The sequence below is a fragment of the Urocampus carinirostris genome, chromosome 15 (genome assembly GCF_059441175.1).
Source record: "Urocampus carinirostris isolate Australia breed hairy pipefish chromosome 15, RoL_Ucar_1.0, whole genome shotgun sequence".
In the NCBI taxonomy this organism is placed as follows: domain Eukaryota; kingdom Metazoa; phylum Chordata; class Actinopteri; order Syngnathiformes; family Syngnathidae; genus Urocampus; species Urocampus carinirostris.
This window is the reverse complement of record NC_142363.1, coordinates 28,198,165-28,218,785: the sequence shown is the minus strand read 5'-3', so window position 1 is coordinate 28,218,785 and position 20,621 is coordinate 28,198,165. Positions and strand designations below refer to the sequence as shown.

Here is a 20,621-nt window from a genome sequence, read left to right as displayed (position 1 = left end):
ACAAAATGTCTCAAAGGACTGCACAAGTTACAATTACACCATCCCTTGATCTATTATATTACCGTATTTGTGAAGATTGACCAGTCGAGGAATATCACTGACTGCAAAACATTGATTTTTTTTTGGGTTTGAACAATTTTTCTCGAAAATCTTAACAGCAATTAAGCATATTCACAATTTCGTTATATCTGACAATATGACGTTCTAGCAATTTATCGACATTTTAAACAGCAATTAAACACAAAATTTCATTATATCATATCCCAACAATATGAGTTTTTATCGACACTTTTAACAGCAATTAAATACTTCTTGTTTTTTTTGTTTTGTTTTTTAGCAAATAAACAATGTGAGGTTTGAACAATTTCTCTCGACAATCTCAACAGCAATTAAGCAAAATTTACAAATTCGTGACTTTTAAACAATTTTTTCTGACATTTTTAACAGCAATTAAACACACAATTTCATTATATCAGATCCCAACAATATGAGTTTTTAACGACACTTTTAACAGCAATTAAATACATTCACAATTTCCTTATATCAGATTTTAACAATATGAGGTTTTTATCGACACTTTTAACGACAGTTAACCAATGTGTAAAGGGCAATACTATTGTGCAAGGCCATAGCTCTGTCTTCTCAAGTGGGATTCCATCCTACCCTCCCAAGCAGCATCCTCCAGTCCTCTGCCCGGGATGCTCAGATGGGTCCTCACCCTTTTTATGCAACGGGAATCAAACCCAGGTTGAGGATTGAGAGCACCCAATCCTAACCACTCGACCACCTGTGATATGTACGACATACAAAACGGCATTAGATTTGATCTCATCATGACACGTTTTTTATTCACAGTTCACTAAATGAATGTCATGAAAGATATATTTGAATGGAAAAAGCACAAAAATTGGAAAAACTGGTCAATCAGATGATTAATTCAGACATTAGAAAAATACATTGTGAATTTCGTGTTGGTATTGTGTTTATTTGTTTAAGATGTCAATATATGATTGTATTCACGACCGCACATATTAAACAACATTTGAAGTGCGTGCGTTATTCACGTTTTTACACGAACAAAAAAAATGAGAAAGTAACTGACCTCAGTTTTGGTAAGAGAAACCCAATAGGGACATTTGCTGGTCACTTTTTGCTAAGCTGACTCCCGAGTTTAGTCTCTTATGCGAGTGAAATATTTCAGGATGCACAATAGAGTGATAAAAAAATTCTTAGCCAATGCATGTGTGCCATTCAGTAGTGGAGTGCTTGTTTATGGTCATGAACCATAACGATATGCACTTTCTGCAATAATTATATAACGCACATTTCTACTAGTGTTAGCAAGAGCCAAGAAGAGATCTGCATGTTCGAGAGCGTTCTCCATTCGGGCTCCGGTGCTGTGGAATGCTCAACCCTCTGAGATTTGATCTGCAACCTGTTTAAATTTAGGCTGAAAACACACTTATATTCTACTGCTTATGAAAGACCTATATTTCATGTTGACAATATCTGTGTATTGTTTGTTAATGATAGATCCATTGTAACCTGGTCCTGAGCGGTCCCTTCTCAAGGTTTCTTCAATTTCCTCATGTTGAGGTATTTGAATTTTTCCTTGCCGTCATGTAGGTTTTAGATCAGGGGATGGTGTATTAATAGTCTGTAGTTTGCAATAATCTGTGATCTGTGCAGCCCTTTGAGACTTCATTTAATCAACGGCATCACAATTAGACACGACTTTACAATTTTTAACCCAAAGTTTAAAAAGTTTAAAAGTTTGGATGCACGTTATACATTAGGTTTTATCCTACCGTATTCGTTCGATGATTGACCAGTCAAAAAATATCACTACAATTGCAAAACATCGGATGCCATAAAAATCGAACCCGAGTCGTGGCGATTACAACACCGAATCCTAACCCCTAATGATATAGATGACACGATGTATGTGGCTTATGAAAACGTTAAAAACACTTTCTGTGTACTGTCTTTCTTTGTAAAGATCTCATTTTTCATTGTGGGCTCATGCAGCTTCTAGTCAGGTACGGGTTATTTATGTACAAAAGGTTTTTCTTATAAAAATGGATTGGGTGCGGCTTATAGTCAGGTGCAGCTTATAGTCCTGATATTGCGTTATTTGTTATGGGGTACTATGGTTTTTGAACGCATTAGCTAATTACCATAGGTTTCTATTCCCTACTATACGGCAATTTTACTTTGCAACCCCCACGACAGAACGGATTTGTAATCATATCCCTGTCGTCTACTGTAGTATGAAATACTCTTTTCAACAAAATGAACACACTCCCATACATGAATCAATCTGCTCACTTCCACAAATCTCCCGTAAGGCATCGTGGATTTCTTATTGTGTGGCCATATGTCATCCATAACATGTCCGTCGCTATATTTAGTCTGCTTATTGTGGCGTCTCAGGACCGCCAAGGACGGTTGTGTTTCCCACCGACAAACAAGGATGGAGATCATAACAAAAATGAATACCGGATTTACCTCACTATAAGCCGCACCTCTTTTTGTAATATTTATTCTACCGCTTTTTAATTACGTTATTTTCTATTTTCCCTAACATGTCTGTTCACGGTTCACAGATCCCACTTCCTGTGGTGTGTCTTCAGTAAGTACAGGCTAGTGGCGCTCATCCCTCTCAAGGCCGTTTTTTGGGGAGGGAATGGCTCCCTGACATGAAACATAGTAATGGTTGTTAGCAGTAGCAGGAGAAGCCTCCTGATCTAGTCATGTGTATTTGTGACGCCCTTAATCACAAGAAGTCTCAAAGGGCTGTACAGACTACAGACTATTATGACACCATCCCCTGATCTAAAATCTACATGAGGCCAAGGAAAAACTTACAACCTCAACATGAGGTAAATGAAGGAACCTTGAGAGGGGAGTGGACATGAGGTAATCCCCCTTCTATGATGACCAGGCTGCGACAGATGATGCAATAACAAATAATACACAGATATTGTCAATGTTAAATATAGGTCATTCATAAACCATAGTAGTGTGTTTTAAGCCTAGATTGAAACAGTTCCACTGAGGTTGCAGTTTGAATCTCAGCGGGCATAATGTTAATATTTTTACCGATAATATATCATTAAAAAAACAAAAATCTAAAGAGCCGTTTGGGAGCAGCGCTCAATGAGCCAGGCCAAAAGAGCTGGTTTTCTAAATAGAGCTGTCCTCTCTGATAAGACCAGTAGGGGGCGATGATTCTTACCATGACAATGCCATAGCGACAAGCCACCAGAGCAGGAGTGTCTTTTTACGCACATTTTAAATTTTGTCTTCATTAATGCATGTTTTATAGTCAGTCTGCCAAGAAGCATGGTAATGGTAACAATTTTACGCATTTTCAAAAACTTTACACAAAAATCAAGATTTTGACCTCGAAAACACAAAAATGAAATTCATGCATTTTCAAGGCCCTTTAGGTACTGTGCCGACAGCTTCTTCTGTCGGATTGTGCTCTCCATGCCATTTGTCTCCTAACTCTTTGACCCCGAAGCTGTGCCCCTAAATGACTTATTATATTCTTCTAGCCATGAGTTTTGGACTGTGTTTGTTTTGTACCTTTTATCCCTTCCTCCCTATGCGTAGTGTTTTTGATAATTCCCTTTACCCCCAATAAAGCTAGCAACTCTGTTCGCGTGTCTGCCTTTGGGTCCAACCCGCAAAAACAAATACATACTTCAATCAGACACTTTTGTATTCATCTATGGTACTCACTATACCAAAGCAAGGCTGTGCACTCATTAAAAGTACCATAACTCCAGGTTTGCCAGGAGCCGTACTAGCCGTAAATAAAAATACTGTGATAATGAGATAAGACCTAATGCTTTTTCATGCGTCGTCCGTATTCCTAGTGGTCAAGTGGATAGGCTCCAGCGCTCAACCCGCTGCGATCCAGGTCCGATTCATGTTGCATCCAATGTTATGCAATGGTGTAAAACCTTCCATCTCCCTAGTGAACTGATGATGCTATTCGTTGCTTTTGCCATCGCAATCTGATTGGATCACCATTGTGCTCAGCGATAATATGCATTGACTGATCAACAATTGCACAACTATGGTAAAAAATGTTGGCCGCATATAAGACTCACCGGATTATAAGCCACACGTGCAAATTTCTGGCCAATTTGGGGTTTTCGGGTGCGTCTTACAGCCCGGAACATTCGGTAATTACCAGCGTGAGCAATGAAACCAGAACAGATTTTGTGTTTGGATATGGAGAAGGAGTGTTTGTATTTTAAAGGTGCCCCCTCCCTTAGCAGGTGTGTGGGCCCACTCGGCTGTCTAGACGCAGGAAGCGCACATGAATGCAAATTGCAGAGAAATCAATATTCCTCTTTTTAATCAAATCGCTGGCCAAGAATAGAAAATCCCTCGGATCAATCTGCCTTTCCGTTTCTGGGCTGCAAACACGTGAACGCTGCACAGATTTTGGCACATTTTCTGGTATATCCCCCCCAGGACGAAAAGGGCCTAGGATTTGTGTAACAACGGCTGGCAGGCTGCCAGTTTATAGTCTTCCTTTTTATGCCTCCTTTATTAGCGTGAAGGAGTCAGTCATCGATTTTTTTTTTTTTTAGGTAAACGGGCGCTTATCTCATTTCAGCTGTCTTTCGATTTGCTACTTTCTGTGAAGATTTTGATGATATGGATGCAGAGAAACGTTTTCGAGCGCAAAGCTGTTGTATATTTAATTTGGTTTTCATGCTTAAAATAATCTGTGAAAAAAAAAATAGGGAATTGCAAGAAATGTAATTAATCTCAGAGGTTGAACATTTATCGTGAATGTTGTGTCTAATTAACCAAAAACAAAAGATAGAAACGGGAAAAACTGCCGCAGTGGCAGATCATTTTGCATAGTTTAAGGAATGTTTTTTTATTGTTTTATCAGATTGTTATTGTAAACCTATTGTACATGATGAATGGATATTTTTTTTAAACTAATGTCAGGAACTTAAAGCGAAAAAACAAGGTTCAGCTTGATTTTGAGAAACCTTGAGAACAAGGTGCAAAAAAAAAAGGACTGAAACTTTTGAGAATTGGCTGATAACACAATCATGCAAGCAGAAAATAGGTATAAAAATCTTGCTTCAAAATGCAAGACAGACTATTGCTAAGATTGTCCGATTATAGACTTGCATTGCAGTGGTCTCCAGAATATATTCTGCCAATAAAAACGTCTTGAGAAGCAGTTCATCTCCAGCATCTCAATTTACCAACATCCTCCTTCACCCGAAATTCAACGAACAAACGAAGGACAAGATCATAATCCACCCTCCTTCTTCATTATTTAATAAGAAAAGTGACCCTAAAAATAAACCTAATTTGAAAGATGACAGAAATTAATCAATAATAAAGAAATTAGAAACAGAGACAAAATAATCAAATATTTTGGGTATGTGGCATACCATTTTGCTCATTTTAAGTAATAACTGTTCTTGTTTTATTACGTTTTTAATCTATATTTCATGTAAAATAAGAAATATAACTATAACAACAAAAAATATGAAGCATAGAGGCTATTCTTAAAATATAGGTAAGAAAAATATTTTTATGATTTGTAAAATCATTAAAATGGGCTAAATTGTCTGTGGTAAATTGCTAATATATTTTCACATTTTAATAATTATTTTTCTTATTTTTACTAAAAGTAAAGTATTCCTAAGAATTTCCTTTATTTTTTGTAAAATACATATTTGAAAATTTGAAAAATTCAATTAAAAATCATTCCGCTTATTTTCACAAGCATTTTTAAAATTCATTGCAAAAATTGTAAAATCAAGCTAAAAAGTTAAAATAAAATTATGTGAACAATTAACAATATAAAACTGACTACAACAGTTGGCAATTTTTTTTGCATATTTTGAGTATTATCTTTCTTATCTCATTGAAAGTAAAACATTTTAAAACATCTTCTGTATTTCTAGTAAACATGGTAAAAAAATTCAGTCCAAAAAATAGAATTACATGAAAGATAATCTAAAAATATAAAATTGTCTTTGGCATATGGCAAATATTTTTGCACATTTAAAGTATTTTACTTAATAAAACTAAAATATATTTTTAACTGTTTTCCTTATTTTTATGGTTAAATTTATCCGTAGATATGAGATATAATAATAATAATAATAATAATTTCCTTGTATTGTCATTCTGTGTAACAATGTACACAGAACGAAATGTCGATTGCACCTGACCCGTTGTAGCGAGCCGATGCAGCCGCAGCCAACAGAGGGCGCCGCCGACCACTTTTTAAGTCTTAGGAATGACTCGGCCGGGGCGCGAACCACCGACCTCCCAGTCTCAAAGCGGGCGCCTTACCATCTAGGCTACTGAGCTGGTATCAGATGCAGTTTATTATCATTTTATTGTTAAAACAATTTAAAAAAAAAACTACAAAATTAATGAAAACCAGAAAAGAAAAGAAAACCTAGAAATATAAAATCCTTAAAATTAGCTGAACTATCTTGTATTGAGGTAATTTTTGTATTTTGTCATGTAACTATGTTAACGTGTGTCTCATACTATAAATTAATGGTGCTTTTATTATTTTCATATATATCTTTTTTTTGTCAAGACAAATTATTCGTAATCTGAATTGCATAAAAAATAACGATATACAAATAAAGATGACTTGACTAGAAAAGAAGAAGTCTTAGAACACTTCCTACTTATTTTCCATACTATAAAGGCACACTGGATTATGAGGCGCACCATACAAAACAGTATTCTATAAAATATCTTTTCGTGTATGCATTTTAAAGTACTGTAAGAGCTATGGTTGCATAAAAAAAAAAAAAAACACAAAAGAAAACAAATCAAAAAAGTATTTCATAGAGCATAATCATTCTAAAATCTGAAATCACTACTAAATGGATTAAATAATTCATAAATGGGAACTGTATGTAATAGCAATTCATTGTAATTATGCATTTTCAATGTTTATGTATTCTATTTTCTGGTCTATAAGGCACACTTTTAAATTTGAGGCAAATTTGTGGTTTTGCACCTTATATTCCGGAGTACAAGTATTTTACTTGCGTGTATTCAAAGTCTAATTCTCAAGACAAACGAATGGCAACAGGTCCTTCTACTCAACCTTTTTGTGTCAGATGCAAAATAAAAATGATCTATGTGCACCCTGTAAACAATTTGATCTCTTATTTTTTCAAATTTAAATATTCTGAGGCCGTGCCAGGTGTTTTGTGCGACAGGAGCTGCCACATTAGTCAGAACTCTTCGACAACAATCTGTTCCCTGTATGTTCTTGCAACTCTCTGGTGCCAGGAATAAATCACACTGGCAACCCGAGCATTTCTCGCAACGCAGAAGCAAGTTTGCAAACACTATCTCCCTGTAAAACCTCGCAACGGGCATATTTCTACCTGGATGGAGCGATTCCTCGCTTATAGTCTTCAGAAGGATTAGCTGTGCGCTGAGAAGATATGCAATAAAAGAAATTGCACTCCAAATCGGTAGCCATCGCCGATGACTTATTTCAAGCGTAGTAAAATCTGTGAGGGAGTCAGGAAAGCTATTGAAATTCTTGTCACGGCCACGGGAAAGGGGAGATGCTCGATGAGCATGCCGAGATATGATTAAGCAAATCCCCAGACGGTCAACAAATACCACCGGGTCGACCGCCAGCTCTCTTGAAAAAACAAAAAAACAAAACATTTGAACTCAGCAACAGGGAGTTTGTTGCACATTCGGTTTGAAATTAAAATGATTAATAAAGGGACTTTTTTTTATAAATTGCTAAGAGTACTGAACTCGTCAGGACACGGTAAATTATAGTTAGCAATGACAACAAATCACTGACTCATTCATTGTCTGCCCAGCTAAAAAGGATCTTTGACGTCTCGATTACTGTAATGCACTACTCTACGGTCCAAAAGTCCGAAATTAAGAGCCTGCAGCTGGTACAAAATGCTGCAGCGAGGCTTTCAACTAAGGCAAGATAGTTTGATCACATCACCCCAGTTTTAGCCAACCTGCATGGACTTGCTCACTCATATCTTTCAGATTTAATTTCCCCCCTATGTTCCGGTCTACTAGTGATCCCAAGAGCCAAGAAGAGATCCGCAGGTTCGACAGCGTTCTCCATTCGGGCCCCGGTCCTGTGGAATGCCCCCCTGAGATTCGATCTGCAACCTCAGTGGAACTCTTAAAATCTAGGCTTAAAACAAACTTATATTGTATAGCTTATGAATGACCTATATTTCATGTTTCTGTCTATGGCAGCCAAGCCAAAACTGATCTTTGAGGTTATTGGAGTGTATTGCAGCCAAGCTCAAATGGATCTTTGCCGTCTATAGCAGTCTAGAGCAGCCTAGAAACAACTGACCATTAATGTCTATAGTCAAGTCTAGTCAAGTTGTTCAGATCTGATTTGCCCCTATGTCCCGGTCCGAAGCCTACGATCTGAGAGTGCTGGTCTTCTGGTGATCCCGAGAGCAAAGAAGTCTTCTGCTGGTTCGAGAGCGTTCTCCATCCGGGCACCGGTGCTGTGGAATGCTCTTCCCCCTGAGATTCGATCTGCAACCTCAGTGGAAATGTTTAAATCTAAACTTAAAACTCACTTCTACTCCATTGCATACGAATAACCTACTCCTCTTGTCGGTTGAAAATAGTTTGTGTAATATAGTGTAACAATCTGTGAAGCCCTTTGAGACTCTTCGTGATTTAGGGCTATACAAATAAAAATGACTTGACTTGACTTGACTATTTGTATAGCTATTAATCACAAAGAGTCTCCAAGGGCTGCACAGACCACAGATTATTACAAACCACGTTATTATTACACCATCCCCTGATCCAAAACCTACATGAGGGCAAGGAAAAACTCAAAACCTCAACATGAGTAAAATGAAGAAACCTTAAGGGACAGCACATGAGGTTATCCCCCTTGCAGGATGACCAGGCTGAAACAGATGTTGCAATAACAAATAATATACATATATCATCAACAGGAAATATAGGTCATTCATAAGCTATGGAAGAGAAGTGTGTTTTAAGCTTAGATGGAAACATTTCCACTGAGGTTGCAGATCGAATCTCAGGGGGCAGATCATTCCACAACATCGGGGCCCGAATGGAGAACGCTCTCAAACCTGCAGTCTCGCTAAAACGGATCTTTCACATTTATAGCTGTCAATGGCTTAAACGGAACTTTGACGTCTATTGCCATGAATGGGAGCCTGGCTTAAAGGGGTTTTGATATCTAAAAATACATTTTATTTCAAAGTGCTTTTTAGGACACCCAAGGTTGCTGTGCACAAATAATAAAACATATATAAAACAAGATTAAAACAAGCAATAAAAACCAAAATAAAAAGTCACAGTTAAAAAATACTAATCCTTTTGTGAGGCACACAATAATTTAATGTACCATAAACTATTAGGGTTAATGAAATAAAACAAGTCAGGTGAACTGTATTCAGAAAAATAAACTGACTCAAATCTTCTATAGCAATACAAAATAACGATGTACCAACACTTCACCTTTGAAAATGGACAAATATTTTCAAATCAATTTCTAAATCAAACATTTTTTAATCCCAGCTGGCAGTGTTTTATTCCAAAAATTTCAAGTTCCTTGTAAAATGGCAACTAGAAGGCAGCAGGAAGTTACGCTACTATTATTATTATCATTACGCTGTTACTATGATCATTTTAAGTCTCATTTTCGTATAGCTTCATTCATTTTGAGAAATAGTCCTTAAAAGGCTATAAATTATAATCATTGCAAAAAGACATAAAATGAGTGAAATGTGTGGCAAATCTGACAGTTTTCTTCTCAGCGTATGTCTTTTTGTATTTTATCTAACTCTCGTGTTGAGTTTTTTATTAGATTTCTACCACCGGAGTGGCCCGTGAGTGTAAATACATACATTTGCAGTTGTCGTGCCCACAACGGGATTAGCCGGCCTCTTTAATTGCCAGCCGGGTGAAAAGGTGCGCGATAAAAGCGCGCCGTCACTTTCTCATTTACGTGGCGCAGGTCCCATTAGGACACTTAAGCTGCCTAAAACGGGGCCCAATACGCTGGGATGAACTGCCGCAGTGTCGGGGATCGTGCACAATTGCCTCTTTTTTGTTTTTTTGCAACCTGCTGACTGTTAAAAAAATAAAGTTGGCTGTGCGGAATTTACCGGTCAAGATTTTGGTGCTTTGTCGTAGTTTACCTTCAATGGCCTTGTAGCTTTGCAGATGTATCTGAGGATTTTTTTCAATTTGAAGAAACATTCTTTTGTTTTAATGACAATTTACTCCTCTTGACAAACTCACCAACACCAAAAATAGACTACCGCTTGTGTAATACATATTAAAAACGGCTGCCAATTTTAAAAAAAGATCTACAAATTAATCATTAAACAACAACAGAGTTTTAGTCTACGGCTGCTTTATTTTGAAGCCAACTCTTAAGAGTGTTACGAAACAGCTCTAACGATCGTATTACCGTAAATTCCGGACTCTAAGCCGCTACTTTTTTCCCAACTGTTCAGCCCTGCAGCTTATCCGGTGAAGCGGCCGATTTATGTAATTTTTCTAACGGCCGCTTATGACGAGGAAGACTTCAACTCCTTAGATTATGCAAAAACCGGCTATATGACAAAGGTTCTTTCAGATGGCGAGGAGACGCCTTTAATAGCGACAGTTATAGAGAGGAAGATGAGGACGGTATACCGTGAATATAACAATTACGGTATGCTTTTTAGAACATAAACGTTTGATACGTTGCGTGCGTGTTCATAGTAGCGTGTTGGTACCTTTCAAAGGCACGGTTTGGGATGAAAGTTATATTATTATTATTAAAGCTTTGAAAACTCGGTGTACCGTCTTTCTTTGTAAATATGTGTAACCATGTATAATATGTATTTGCAACTGTATATTTTTGTAATGTATTTATTTGTATTTATTTGAGACACTTATGCTGATTTTCACGAGCGAATAAGAAAAAAGGGGCGGAGCAAACGCGGGCTGATGGGAACTGGGGACGGGTAAAGGTGAGTGTTTGTGAACGCGGGAGGCAATAGTGGATATATATTTTTCCCACCCTTACCTTTGGAAATAATCACTTTTTTTCCTTGGATTACTTTTAACGGGTACCCTGACTCTGCATCAAATGATAAATAGTTTGCTCTGTTCACTCCATGTGTCGGCCCAGTATTGCAGTACCACCGGGAATGATGCAATAGCACTGATAGTTTCTTGGCCCTGTGGCTAGGACCTTGACTCAATTCCTTGACTTGGAGCAAGTGTCTCGGCCTAACGGTTTTGAAATGTGTCATGAAATGACTAATAATAGATAGTGGACGATAGATAAAGAATATACATCAATAAAATTATACAGAATAGTTCATTCAAAATTTAATGTGGGCGCATGCGGCTAATATACTGGTGCGGCTTGTGTATGTACTAAGTCGGTTTTTCTCCCGAAATGCGGTGGGTGCGGCTTATAATCAGGTGCGCCTTATAGTCCGGAATTTACGGTAGATTTACATTTCGGTAAATTTGCCACTTCCGGTTTTAAACAAGCGCACGTTTTTTTATATATATTCTGGAGAAGGATGTGGTTTCGCACATATAGTGTGTGATAGCATCTACCGCTTTAAGATGTACAAAGATTGCCATGCGTGCCCTGTGGTTAATGGGGACCAGAATTCCCAGTTATATGTGAAAATCCATGAACTATCCCCTTCTGTTTTAATATGCGCTCTGTCAGCCTGCGCTCGCAGGAATAGTCAACCGGGGATAATGGATCCAGGCCGCATTGGTGCTGTTGAATTTAGTAAGAAAAAACAGAAAAAAATAACTGGGCGTGCATAACACAAATTTGCTGTTCCGCCCACTGCTCTTTGCAAGAGTCGAATGGGGATTATGGATCACGGCTGCATGTGTGCTGTTGATTCTAGGCGGAGAGATAAGAAAAAAAGAACACCCATGCATAACACACATTAGTCTCCTTATCCCCCGCTCGCAGCAATAGTCGACTGGGGATAATAGATTGTGGCCAAAGCGGTGCCGTACATTTTAGTTAACAATGAACCAGTTTCAGCGGCCTGAACTAAAAAAACAAACAAACAAACAAAAAAAACACAGAAATAGTCAACAGGGATAACAGATCACAGTCACAAACATGCATTCCATTTTAGATGGGCAAGAATAGCAGGCATCCCGAAATAAGGCTTTTTGCCAATCTTTGCCGCAATATGGAATTGGGGATGAGAGATCGCGGCCCCACGACTGTAGTTCATTTTACGCGGCAATAATGGCAGAAAAAGACCTGCCATGTTAGATAAAAGTGCGCACTGCCTATCCCCGCTCATAGCAATTTGGATTGGGGATAATGGATCAAGACAGGACAAGTGCAGTTCAATTTTCAGTGGAAGGAACAGAAAACAAAAGCCTTAGGCCCGACTATTCCTCCGTATCAGTAGGTGGCAGAAGCTCCTTATTGTTTTGTAAATATTTGTGCCTATGCTGAAGAAAAACATCCAATATTATTCAAGTATTACAGTAAAAATGTATTTTCACTTGTACACTACGCACTTTAATCAAGCTTCGATGGAAAAATTTCGATATGCTTTTCAGTGCTCTGGCATTCAGTGAGATTTTGTTCATCCAATTGAGCCACTACAACAGCTACGTTTTGATCATTTCGAGTGAGGAAAAAAAAGAAAGAAAAGAAAATGCAGACAAATCACGTCTGCTTCATTTTACCACTTCAAGAAAAACTCTGTGCTCTAAGCACCTCTATAAAACGCCTGACATTACGATTCCTTCACCCTCACTTAGCAACATGATTCAATTTGTGGATTTATCGGCATTCCGTTGCTGCTTAGCCATCGGCAAAAGGAGCTGAGCTCGATTCATATCAATCGAGGGTTCGGGAATTGGAAAAGATGAAACTCTTATTTCATGTACAACATATTTCCAGGCCTTTTTCTGTCCGAGGGTTACGAGTTCAAGGGTTGCACAGGTGTCTGAACCGGTCCTGTACTTCGCAACCATTCCCTTTCAGGAGGCTATGCAAGGACGGCAACGCGTCTGTTGCTTTCAGTTCTATTGCAACATCAAAGGGCTTACCCAAGTTATTACACGCGACAAAAAGAGTCAGTTGAAAAGAAGCGAGGACGAGATTTTTTTTTTCCTGCTGCATGTTGTGCTCATCTTGCGCTGCTCTTTCATCAACGTTGTTGTGGGGGAAAAATGCATTTCTTTCGTCACAACAACCAGCCTACGTATGCAGCTTTTTATATAACAATGGATCAGTCAACGGGGCTAATAACATTTTCCACTAAATATGAATTAATAAACACGAAAAGCCAAAACACGAGACCCCTGGGATGCAAATAAATATGTTTTGAGGTGGGAATGGAAAAGGTAAATTGCTGTATAGTGGGGGATAAACACATTTATTAGCTCTGAAACCCTGGTACCTCGGATAAAAACATTAAAATAAATAAATACTATATATTAAGCACAACTTGTATATAAGTGCATCTAAGTGTAGAATGCAACCCTGACAAAATCATTAATATAACCAAGTAGTATATGAAGTTCTGCTTGTATATACTACAAGTGCATCTGCTATACGTAATGTGTAATACATATATACGATTATTAATATACTTATAAATATATAGAAAGGAAAAATTACATTTCATTTACCTTTGAATGACGCAACTTGAGCTGGTACAGTGGAGTTATTTGGTGGATGCAGAGGGGGATAAAATAGAGCAGTTCAAAACTCTAATTTGTTAGCATTTAATAAAACAAACAATGATCATAAAAATGTTTGTAGATTTTAAATATGTTTAAGATTCACTTCTATAAAACGGAATGGTCAACAATTAAGGACTTCTCAATTTCCAAGGTTATAACTGTGACCATGTCAGACAGATGAAGGTAAATGGATCTGTACTTTTCTGGTTTGCAGTATTTAGTGACATTTTTACAAAAGGACTCTGCTCGCACCTTGTTTTGTAACCAATATTCACACACATGAAATGAATTTGCCTGTGTATTTTCTGTACAGCCCTTTGAGACTTCTTGTGATTAAGGGCTATACAAATAAACATAACCATGACTAATAAAACGCATTCCTGATTGTCGATTTGTTACTTAGTGAGGGTAGCGATTCGTGTGCCCTCTTTGTATTACTTGATCATTGCAAGCTTGGGTTCCATAGTAATCATGTTTTTGCTTCTCGCTTTAGCATCACTGCAATCCTTGGCATAAACACAAAAAATACAGAATTGACTCGCAAATTCTTTACGAAGCACTTAAGATTATGAAGTGAATGAAGACACAAGTATTATGGGAAATAATTCAGCCAATATTATATCAGCATTTTTATTGTGACGTGATGCAGTAATAGACCATTATCTTATATGACGCAGACCAATAGCAGACATGCATTCTAGAGACATAAGGCTATACAAACATAAACAGAGCAAGTTTTAATTTGATAACTTATGGGCAATTTGTTGTTAATCTTGTTTCGATGGGTAAATGTGTAAAGAGGGGCCCCAAAATAACATCTTTTTTCACACCATTAAGTGAAACCATCATAAGTTGGCGTCAACATACCCCGGGGGTCTACTGTAGAAGCGAAATTGGACATGGAATTAAATCCAAAATCCTAATTGATATTACTGCCATGAACAGTCAAAAAGTAATCAGTCCTAACACGGCCAAATAAGTCAACGGGACCAGATGTTCGCAGGCGCAAAGTGCACGTGGAAGGACCTGAATGACTCCGAGCGCCATTTACCATCTGCACCATGTTGTGAAATGTTACCTAAATTTAATTATACCAGGTCGTCGGGCCTTCCTCTCCATGGCAACAGTGCTCTTCGGGGGCGGAGATACTAGAAAGCAGACGGATGAAACTGACGGGCACTCGGGGAACGTCACTAAGAAAAGAAAGCGGGTGGGGTAACCATCAAGTGGGAAGAGTCAAAGTGGAAGAAGAATTCCAGGCCATGCTACATTCGCTTTAGCGTTACCAAGGGAACGCTTAGAAGATGCTGGTGTTATTTTCAGCAGTATGAAATGTCACTTTCACATTACCCGGCGGTACCGACGGCACATTAGGTCGGGAAAACAAACTCGCTGCTTGACTGTTAGTCACAGCACAGAGCGATGACCTGTTTGTCGTTTTATGGCTCGTTGGGTTTATGTCGAGGAGAACAGAACCAGGCAGAGCAGACAGACAACCTTTTATCTCTTTCTCTCTGTACACTGTATGTATGTAGCGATGATGATTGTATCACAACTTTGCTAGTGTTCATCCATCCATCCATTATCTGCACCGCTTATCCTCGGTAGGGTCGCGGCGGTGCTGGAGCCCATCCCAGCTATCTTCGGGCAGTGGGCAGGAGACATTCTGAACCGGTTGCCAGACAGTCGCAGGGTGCCAGACAGATAAAATGATTAATGAGATACCTCAAAGTAGTGTACGGGGATTCCAGTCTTTGTATAGTAGACCACAAGAATACGGCGTCCCCCCCCCTCATGTTTTCACTTTTTCACTTTGTCGTAAAGCATTTTCCCTACTATAACAACATCAATGACAATTTTTTTTGTATGCCCAAAAACTTCCAAACTATGTGTGTGAAGCATTACGTCTCTAAGATGTGTGTCTGCAATTGGATGACATTATATAAAACGATGGTCTGCAATTGGTTTGTGTCAGGGCATTATGAAAATGTCAATATGCAAATGGCTGAATAACGTCCCACAATGCTTTTCCCTTTCTTGATTAAGATCAGAATCTAGTGTGTTTTGCAAAGACTTAACTGGTCATCGGTGCAAATTATTTTGTACTGTATTTATGTACTAATGGTCCCAAAGCTGGTATTGATGCTAAAGGGGAGAGCGTGAACATGACAACTACGGAAACAAAGCTTGTAATTATCAAAACATACAAAGAAGGCACACAAATCTCAGTTGCAAGGATGTCACTAACCAATCGGGATGGACTATTATTAAAAAGAAGGTGAATAAAACAAGAAAATCTTCTAAGGGAATGAAAATCCACACAAATTTTCTGTTTTGTTTAGAATTTTTCTTACTCGTAGTCTTCAGATAACCGCATTGCATTGTGACTTTTGGTCCTTTTGCAATCTTGATGCAGTATCAGCATCTGTGGAGAAATGATGCACATTAAAATGTAGATAGAAATTTGGGACAAGATTATTTATCAAAAATGCAAGAAAATACTTTCTTGGGCCAACATTAACCAAAATATGCTTGGATATATATATGAGATGCATTCGAAAAGACCTATTTCCTTCAAGTCACTGAAGACCTCCCAAAGCGCTTTACAATGTGCTTCACACCTACCCATTCAGAAACACACTCATACACCGATAGCGGCGACAGCCATGTAAGACATTTATATATCGCGGGCATAGGGTTTCACTGTCTTGCCCAAGGACACTTTGACATTTACTCGGAGAAGGCAGGAATTGAACCTGCGACCTCTTGGTCAAAGGGGTATTTTATTTTGTCGTACATTGAATGTTTTTTACACGGCACTTTGAGTTGCAATTTGTCTGAAAAGCGATATACAAATACATTATGATTTTTAAAAAGTTGAGTTTGTCAAAATTATCACAATAGGAATTGATTTCATGTGTTATTATATCTGCATTTTTCTTTTAATTTCATAGTTGTTATGGCTATTTCTTTCCATAAATTCCAGCAGTCTTTTCCCCTTTCTTTCTGCGATTCTTTTACAATTCACATTCACAATTGATTCTCGGCGCCCGTTTGTACCGGCGCCTGGTCGGCATGGCAACGTCGCCCTAAAGATCCGCTCGGGCTTTGTGCAAAAACGTCGAAGAACCCCTCACAGATTGCTGTGGAAGGGTGGTAGAAGAGGAGGAAGGGTAGAAATGACACCTGAGAGGGGCAGCTTGTGTGGTTTGCGATTGTCAAACGGCCGAGTCAACAAACACGGCAAACGACATGCCAGAAAGTGTGTGTGCATTGTGTGCACATTTGGCCCGCTTGCATCTTTCTAGTATCGTTAAACATTGTGGGAAATAGTTTCATTTCACAGCTTGTCAGAAAATGCATTACTGTGTTTTTTTTCCCCTTTTGTGATGTGATGACAACTCTGAATTGAATACTGGTTTATCGCTGCAAAGCATCTTCTCTTCATTCACTGCAAAACAAACACGCCAACGGGGACAGCAGGCTAAGACGAAAGCAGATACACACTGTACTATTCTCAGATGGCACACAATTACCCAGCAGCAAAAAAAGAAAGATGGCTTGATTGAAGTAGATCAAAACTTACTACTGACCTACTTACTCACCCAATGTGAATGTACAGTATTTCCTCGATCTTGGCTATTAATCTGTTTCCCAACCACCTGTGTCAAGTGAATTTCCGTGAGGTAAGAACTTTATCGAAGGAATCCGTTTCCCACTTTCGGCACATTTTTATGCTGCAAAGCCGTACGGGACCGGTGGTATGGATACGAATAATAAATGCTAAAACGCATGTGTTTGATTGATTTCTCCGGGACATTTCTTAGTTATTTTCTGGACCGCAACCCCCCATCCCCTCCAAAAAATGCTTCAGTTTGAACGAAGATTATTTTTTTCTCCACGTCGGTGTTGTGTGATGCTAAGAGTAAAACAAGCGCAAAAGTCGATCAGTTCTGTTAAAATTTTATTAAAATTAAAGAATTAAAAAAACTGACAAAACTAAATATTCTTGGCTTGTGAGTACAGAGAAAGGCTATAACGATTTCAAAAATGCGCTTTCAAATATATCAGACGGGCAGAACAGGACAGGCTATGACAAAAACTAAACATAAGTCAGTAGAAAATTCCTCAAATCCAAGCCTTGCACCAGTCGTGCGTCCAAACCGAATCCTGCGGGTGTTTTTTCAAGACTGAAAGCAAAACTTAAGGCCTCCCTCTGAACAGTAAATCAAAACACCACTGAGAACAATGTAGAGACTGTATACATGGTAGATGCAACCGTTTTATCCATATAGTGCAAGTCTATGCTTCTCGCAAGCCACGTTTGAGCAAACCCTAGCAATCCACTTTTGGAACAAAAGAAAACAAGCATTGCACTTTTTTGATTATGGTGAGTGACATGAATGAAATGAACCTTTAGGTAATTTCAAAAGTCGATTGCAGAAATGAAGTTGATTTTCATAAAGATGTCGCTCATGCATGCACCCCTGATCAGACCACTCAAAATCTGTATGTATAGATTTTTTTAAATCACCATTAATGTAAACAATTCATTTAAATGTCTCCAATCGATGCCCTGGAAACTGAAAACTATTCTCTGATTGGTTTAAGTGTCCTGGCGCTAATAATGTGACCGCAAATTCCACAATGTATGCAAAAACTTGCAGAGCAAATTTATAGAAAAAAAATTCCGATGCACTAAGGACACAAAAGAGACAGTATAATGTTGGAAGAAAATCTCATATCTGGCTTTCAATTCATTGACAAACAAATGATTTGCTTTCAGCATAAGCCCTTTTTGTCCTTCTCCTGTTGTGCTTCTGCTTTCACCGTTTCCAAATCCATTAAGTCCACTGAAAGAATCATTCCCTTTGTGCACTTAAAATACTTTCCGTTGAATTAAATGACCAAAAGTGGCGAGAAACCATCAAGGTTATATCACAAAGCCCTTTTCCCTCCAATTTGCTCCGTCCCCAGCAAATTACGCATTAATCACAGCCGGAATAAATTTTCTCCCCAAGAGCAGAGCGGAATCTGATTATTTAGGCTATGGGTGCGGCTCCCCAAACGGATGTTTCCTCGACAGCAGTTCTACAACATCAAAGCTGGGTTGGGTTCTTGAGCTCCTCACCCCGTTTGTGCAGAAACGAGAGCCCCCTTGGTTCACGGCATTGCATCGTGGGAAATGGGATCCGACGGCAGGAAAATGGGCTCATCGCGTTTGGTTACAGTCGGAGGAGCACTGACACTTTCATTATCTGCTGATGGTGTGTCAGGAATGGATCCCGTGGAAATTGGTGGCGGGGTCGGTGGCGGCAGTGACCTTGATGCGGGCTGATGTTGAGTAAATCCTTGAAATTGGACCGGGGCCCCTTTAAATTGAGACATTAGCGGTTAAAAAAAGAATTTCTGGGGGTAAAACTAAGGCGCACTTTTTTTCATCTGTTCTGCAACGTGAATTGTGGACAAAGTTACAAAACGGAATATAAATATTTTACTGAAAAGACTAGATATGCTGTACTAGTGGTAAGTTGTCCATCTTCCAGGGCAAAAAAGTACTGGTAAAATACTAGATAGATAGATAGATAGATAGATACTTTATTCATCCCCGCAGGGAAATTCACATTTCCAGCAGCATCCCTGCGCTGAGAACACAATAATAAAGCAAAAGGTATACAATATACAATACCCAAAGTGACGTGCTAATACCCACTGTAGCGTGTTGTATAGAGTATTTAAATAGTGCTACATAAAATACACACTGAAATAAAAACACAGTAATATGCAATGAAGGGGGTGTGGTTTAATGTGGGCCTTTATTCCGCCGGGTGGAGTTAAAGAGCTTCATGGCATGAGGAAGAAAAGATCTCTTCAGTCTGTCCATGGTACAAGACTTTCTGCAAGGTAATTCAATGGTAGCTTTGAAAACTGCATTCGTTCTTGTACTTAAAAGATGAACAAAACTATAATACATTTAACTTTCCTAAATTGCACTACATTCTGCTTTGAGTGTGCCAAAAACCAGAGCGTTATTTTTCACTAAAATCTAGCATCAAGTCCTTCTACACCTGGAACTAGTGTCTTTCTCTTCGCCAGAAAGTATGTTTTTTTTCTTTTCGTCAACAGAAACCAGGTATTTGTAAAACCCCAAACCAGCAAAAATATGTCGAAACCTATATGTTTTATTCTTATTCATTAAAAATTGTTGGTTTGATGCGACTTATACTACTGAGCGATGTATAGTTGGTAAAACCCGGTTATTCATACCGCATTTTTCTTGATAGAAACCCAAATTTGGATCTTATCCTTTGGCTTCCTCTTCTCTTGATTTCTTGAACAACCCAAAACCAGCACACAAAAACAAAATCGAAAAAAAGTACTGCCGTTTTTCCCCCCATGAAAACTAGCATACTCTTCCTCAACACGGAAATGAAGCATTGCCTTCCACGAGTGAACAAACTCAACTTATAGTCTAGTGCAGGGGTGGCCAACAAGTTTGACACAAAGAGCCGAAATTTTTAACTGTGAGAGTCAAAGAGCCACACCACGCACGTCTTTTTACCTGGCTTTTCAAGGTGCTCAATTTTTGCTTGCGTAGTTCAGTACCTTCGGGGAATTCTGTGTCAATGTTAGCATGGTCTGTGCTAAAATGACGCTGAAGATTTAAAGTCTTGAAATGGAATGGAATGGTACAGCATAATAAACAGAGTGATGTGCCATTCCGTTCAACCAAAAAGTAAGCATCTTCCCATTCTTCCTGAAATGCCCTGTGTTCATCTTCATATTTCCGTTTCACTTTGCATTTTGCCATTTTGAGCATGAGGGGAACCGCTTGCACGCTCATGAAATGTTTACTTAAT

The 20,621-nt window shown here is 38.5% G+C and overlaps 1 protein-coding gene across 2 annotated transcripts in view; it reads right to left on the bottom strand.

Moving 5' to 3' along the window:
- The window catches only part of dlk1 (delta like non-canonical Notch ligand 1), a 63,371-nt gene that overhangs the window by 16,626 nt on the left and 26,124 nt on the right, over positions 1–20,621 (bottom strand). Inside the window, exons 1-2 of one of the 2 annotated variants that reach the window (XM_088355121.1) lie at positions 16,116–16,136; positions 664–787 (exon numbers count right to left, since the gene is read on the bottom strand). In XM_088355121.1, coding sequence (XP_088211247.1) covers positions 664–678 — 15 coding nt within the window. In that variant the 5' untranslated portion in view covers positions 679–787; positions 16,116–16,136. Of the gene's footprint in view, positions 1–663; positions 788–16,115; positions 16,187–20,621 lie in introns of those variants that run through there. The other variant, XM_088355122.1, reaches the window with a different exon arrangement.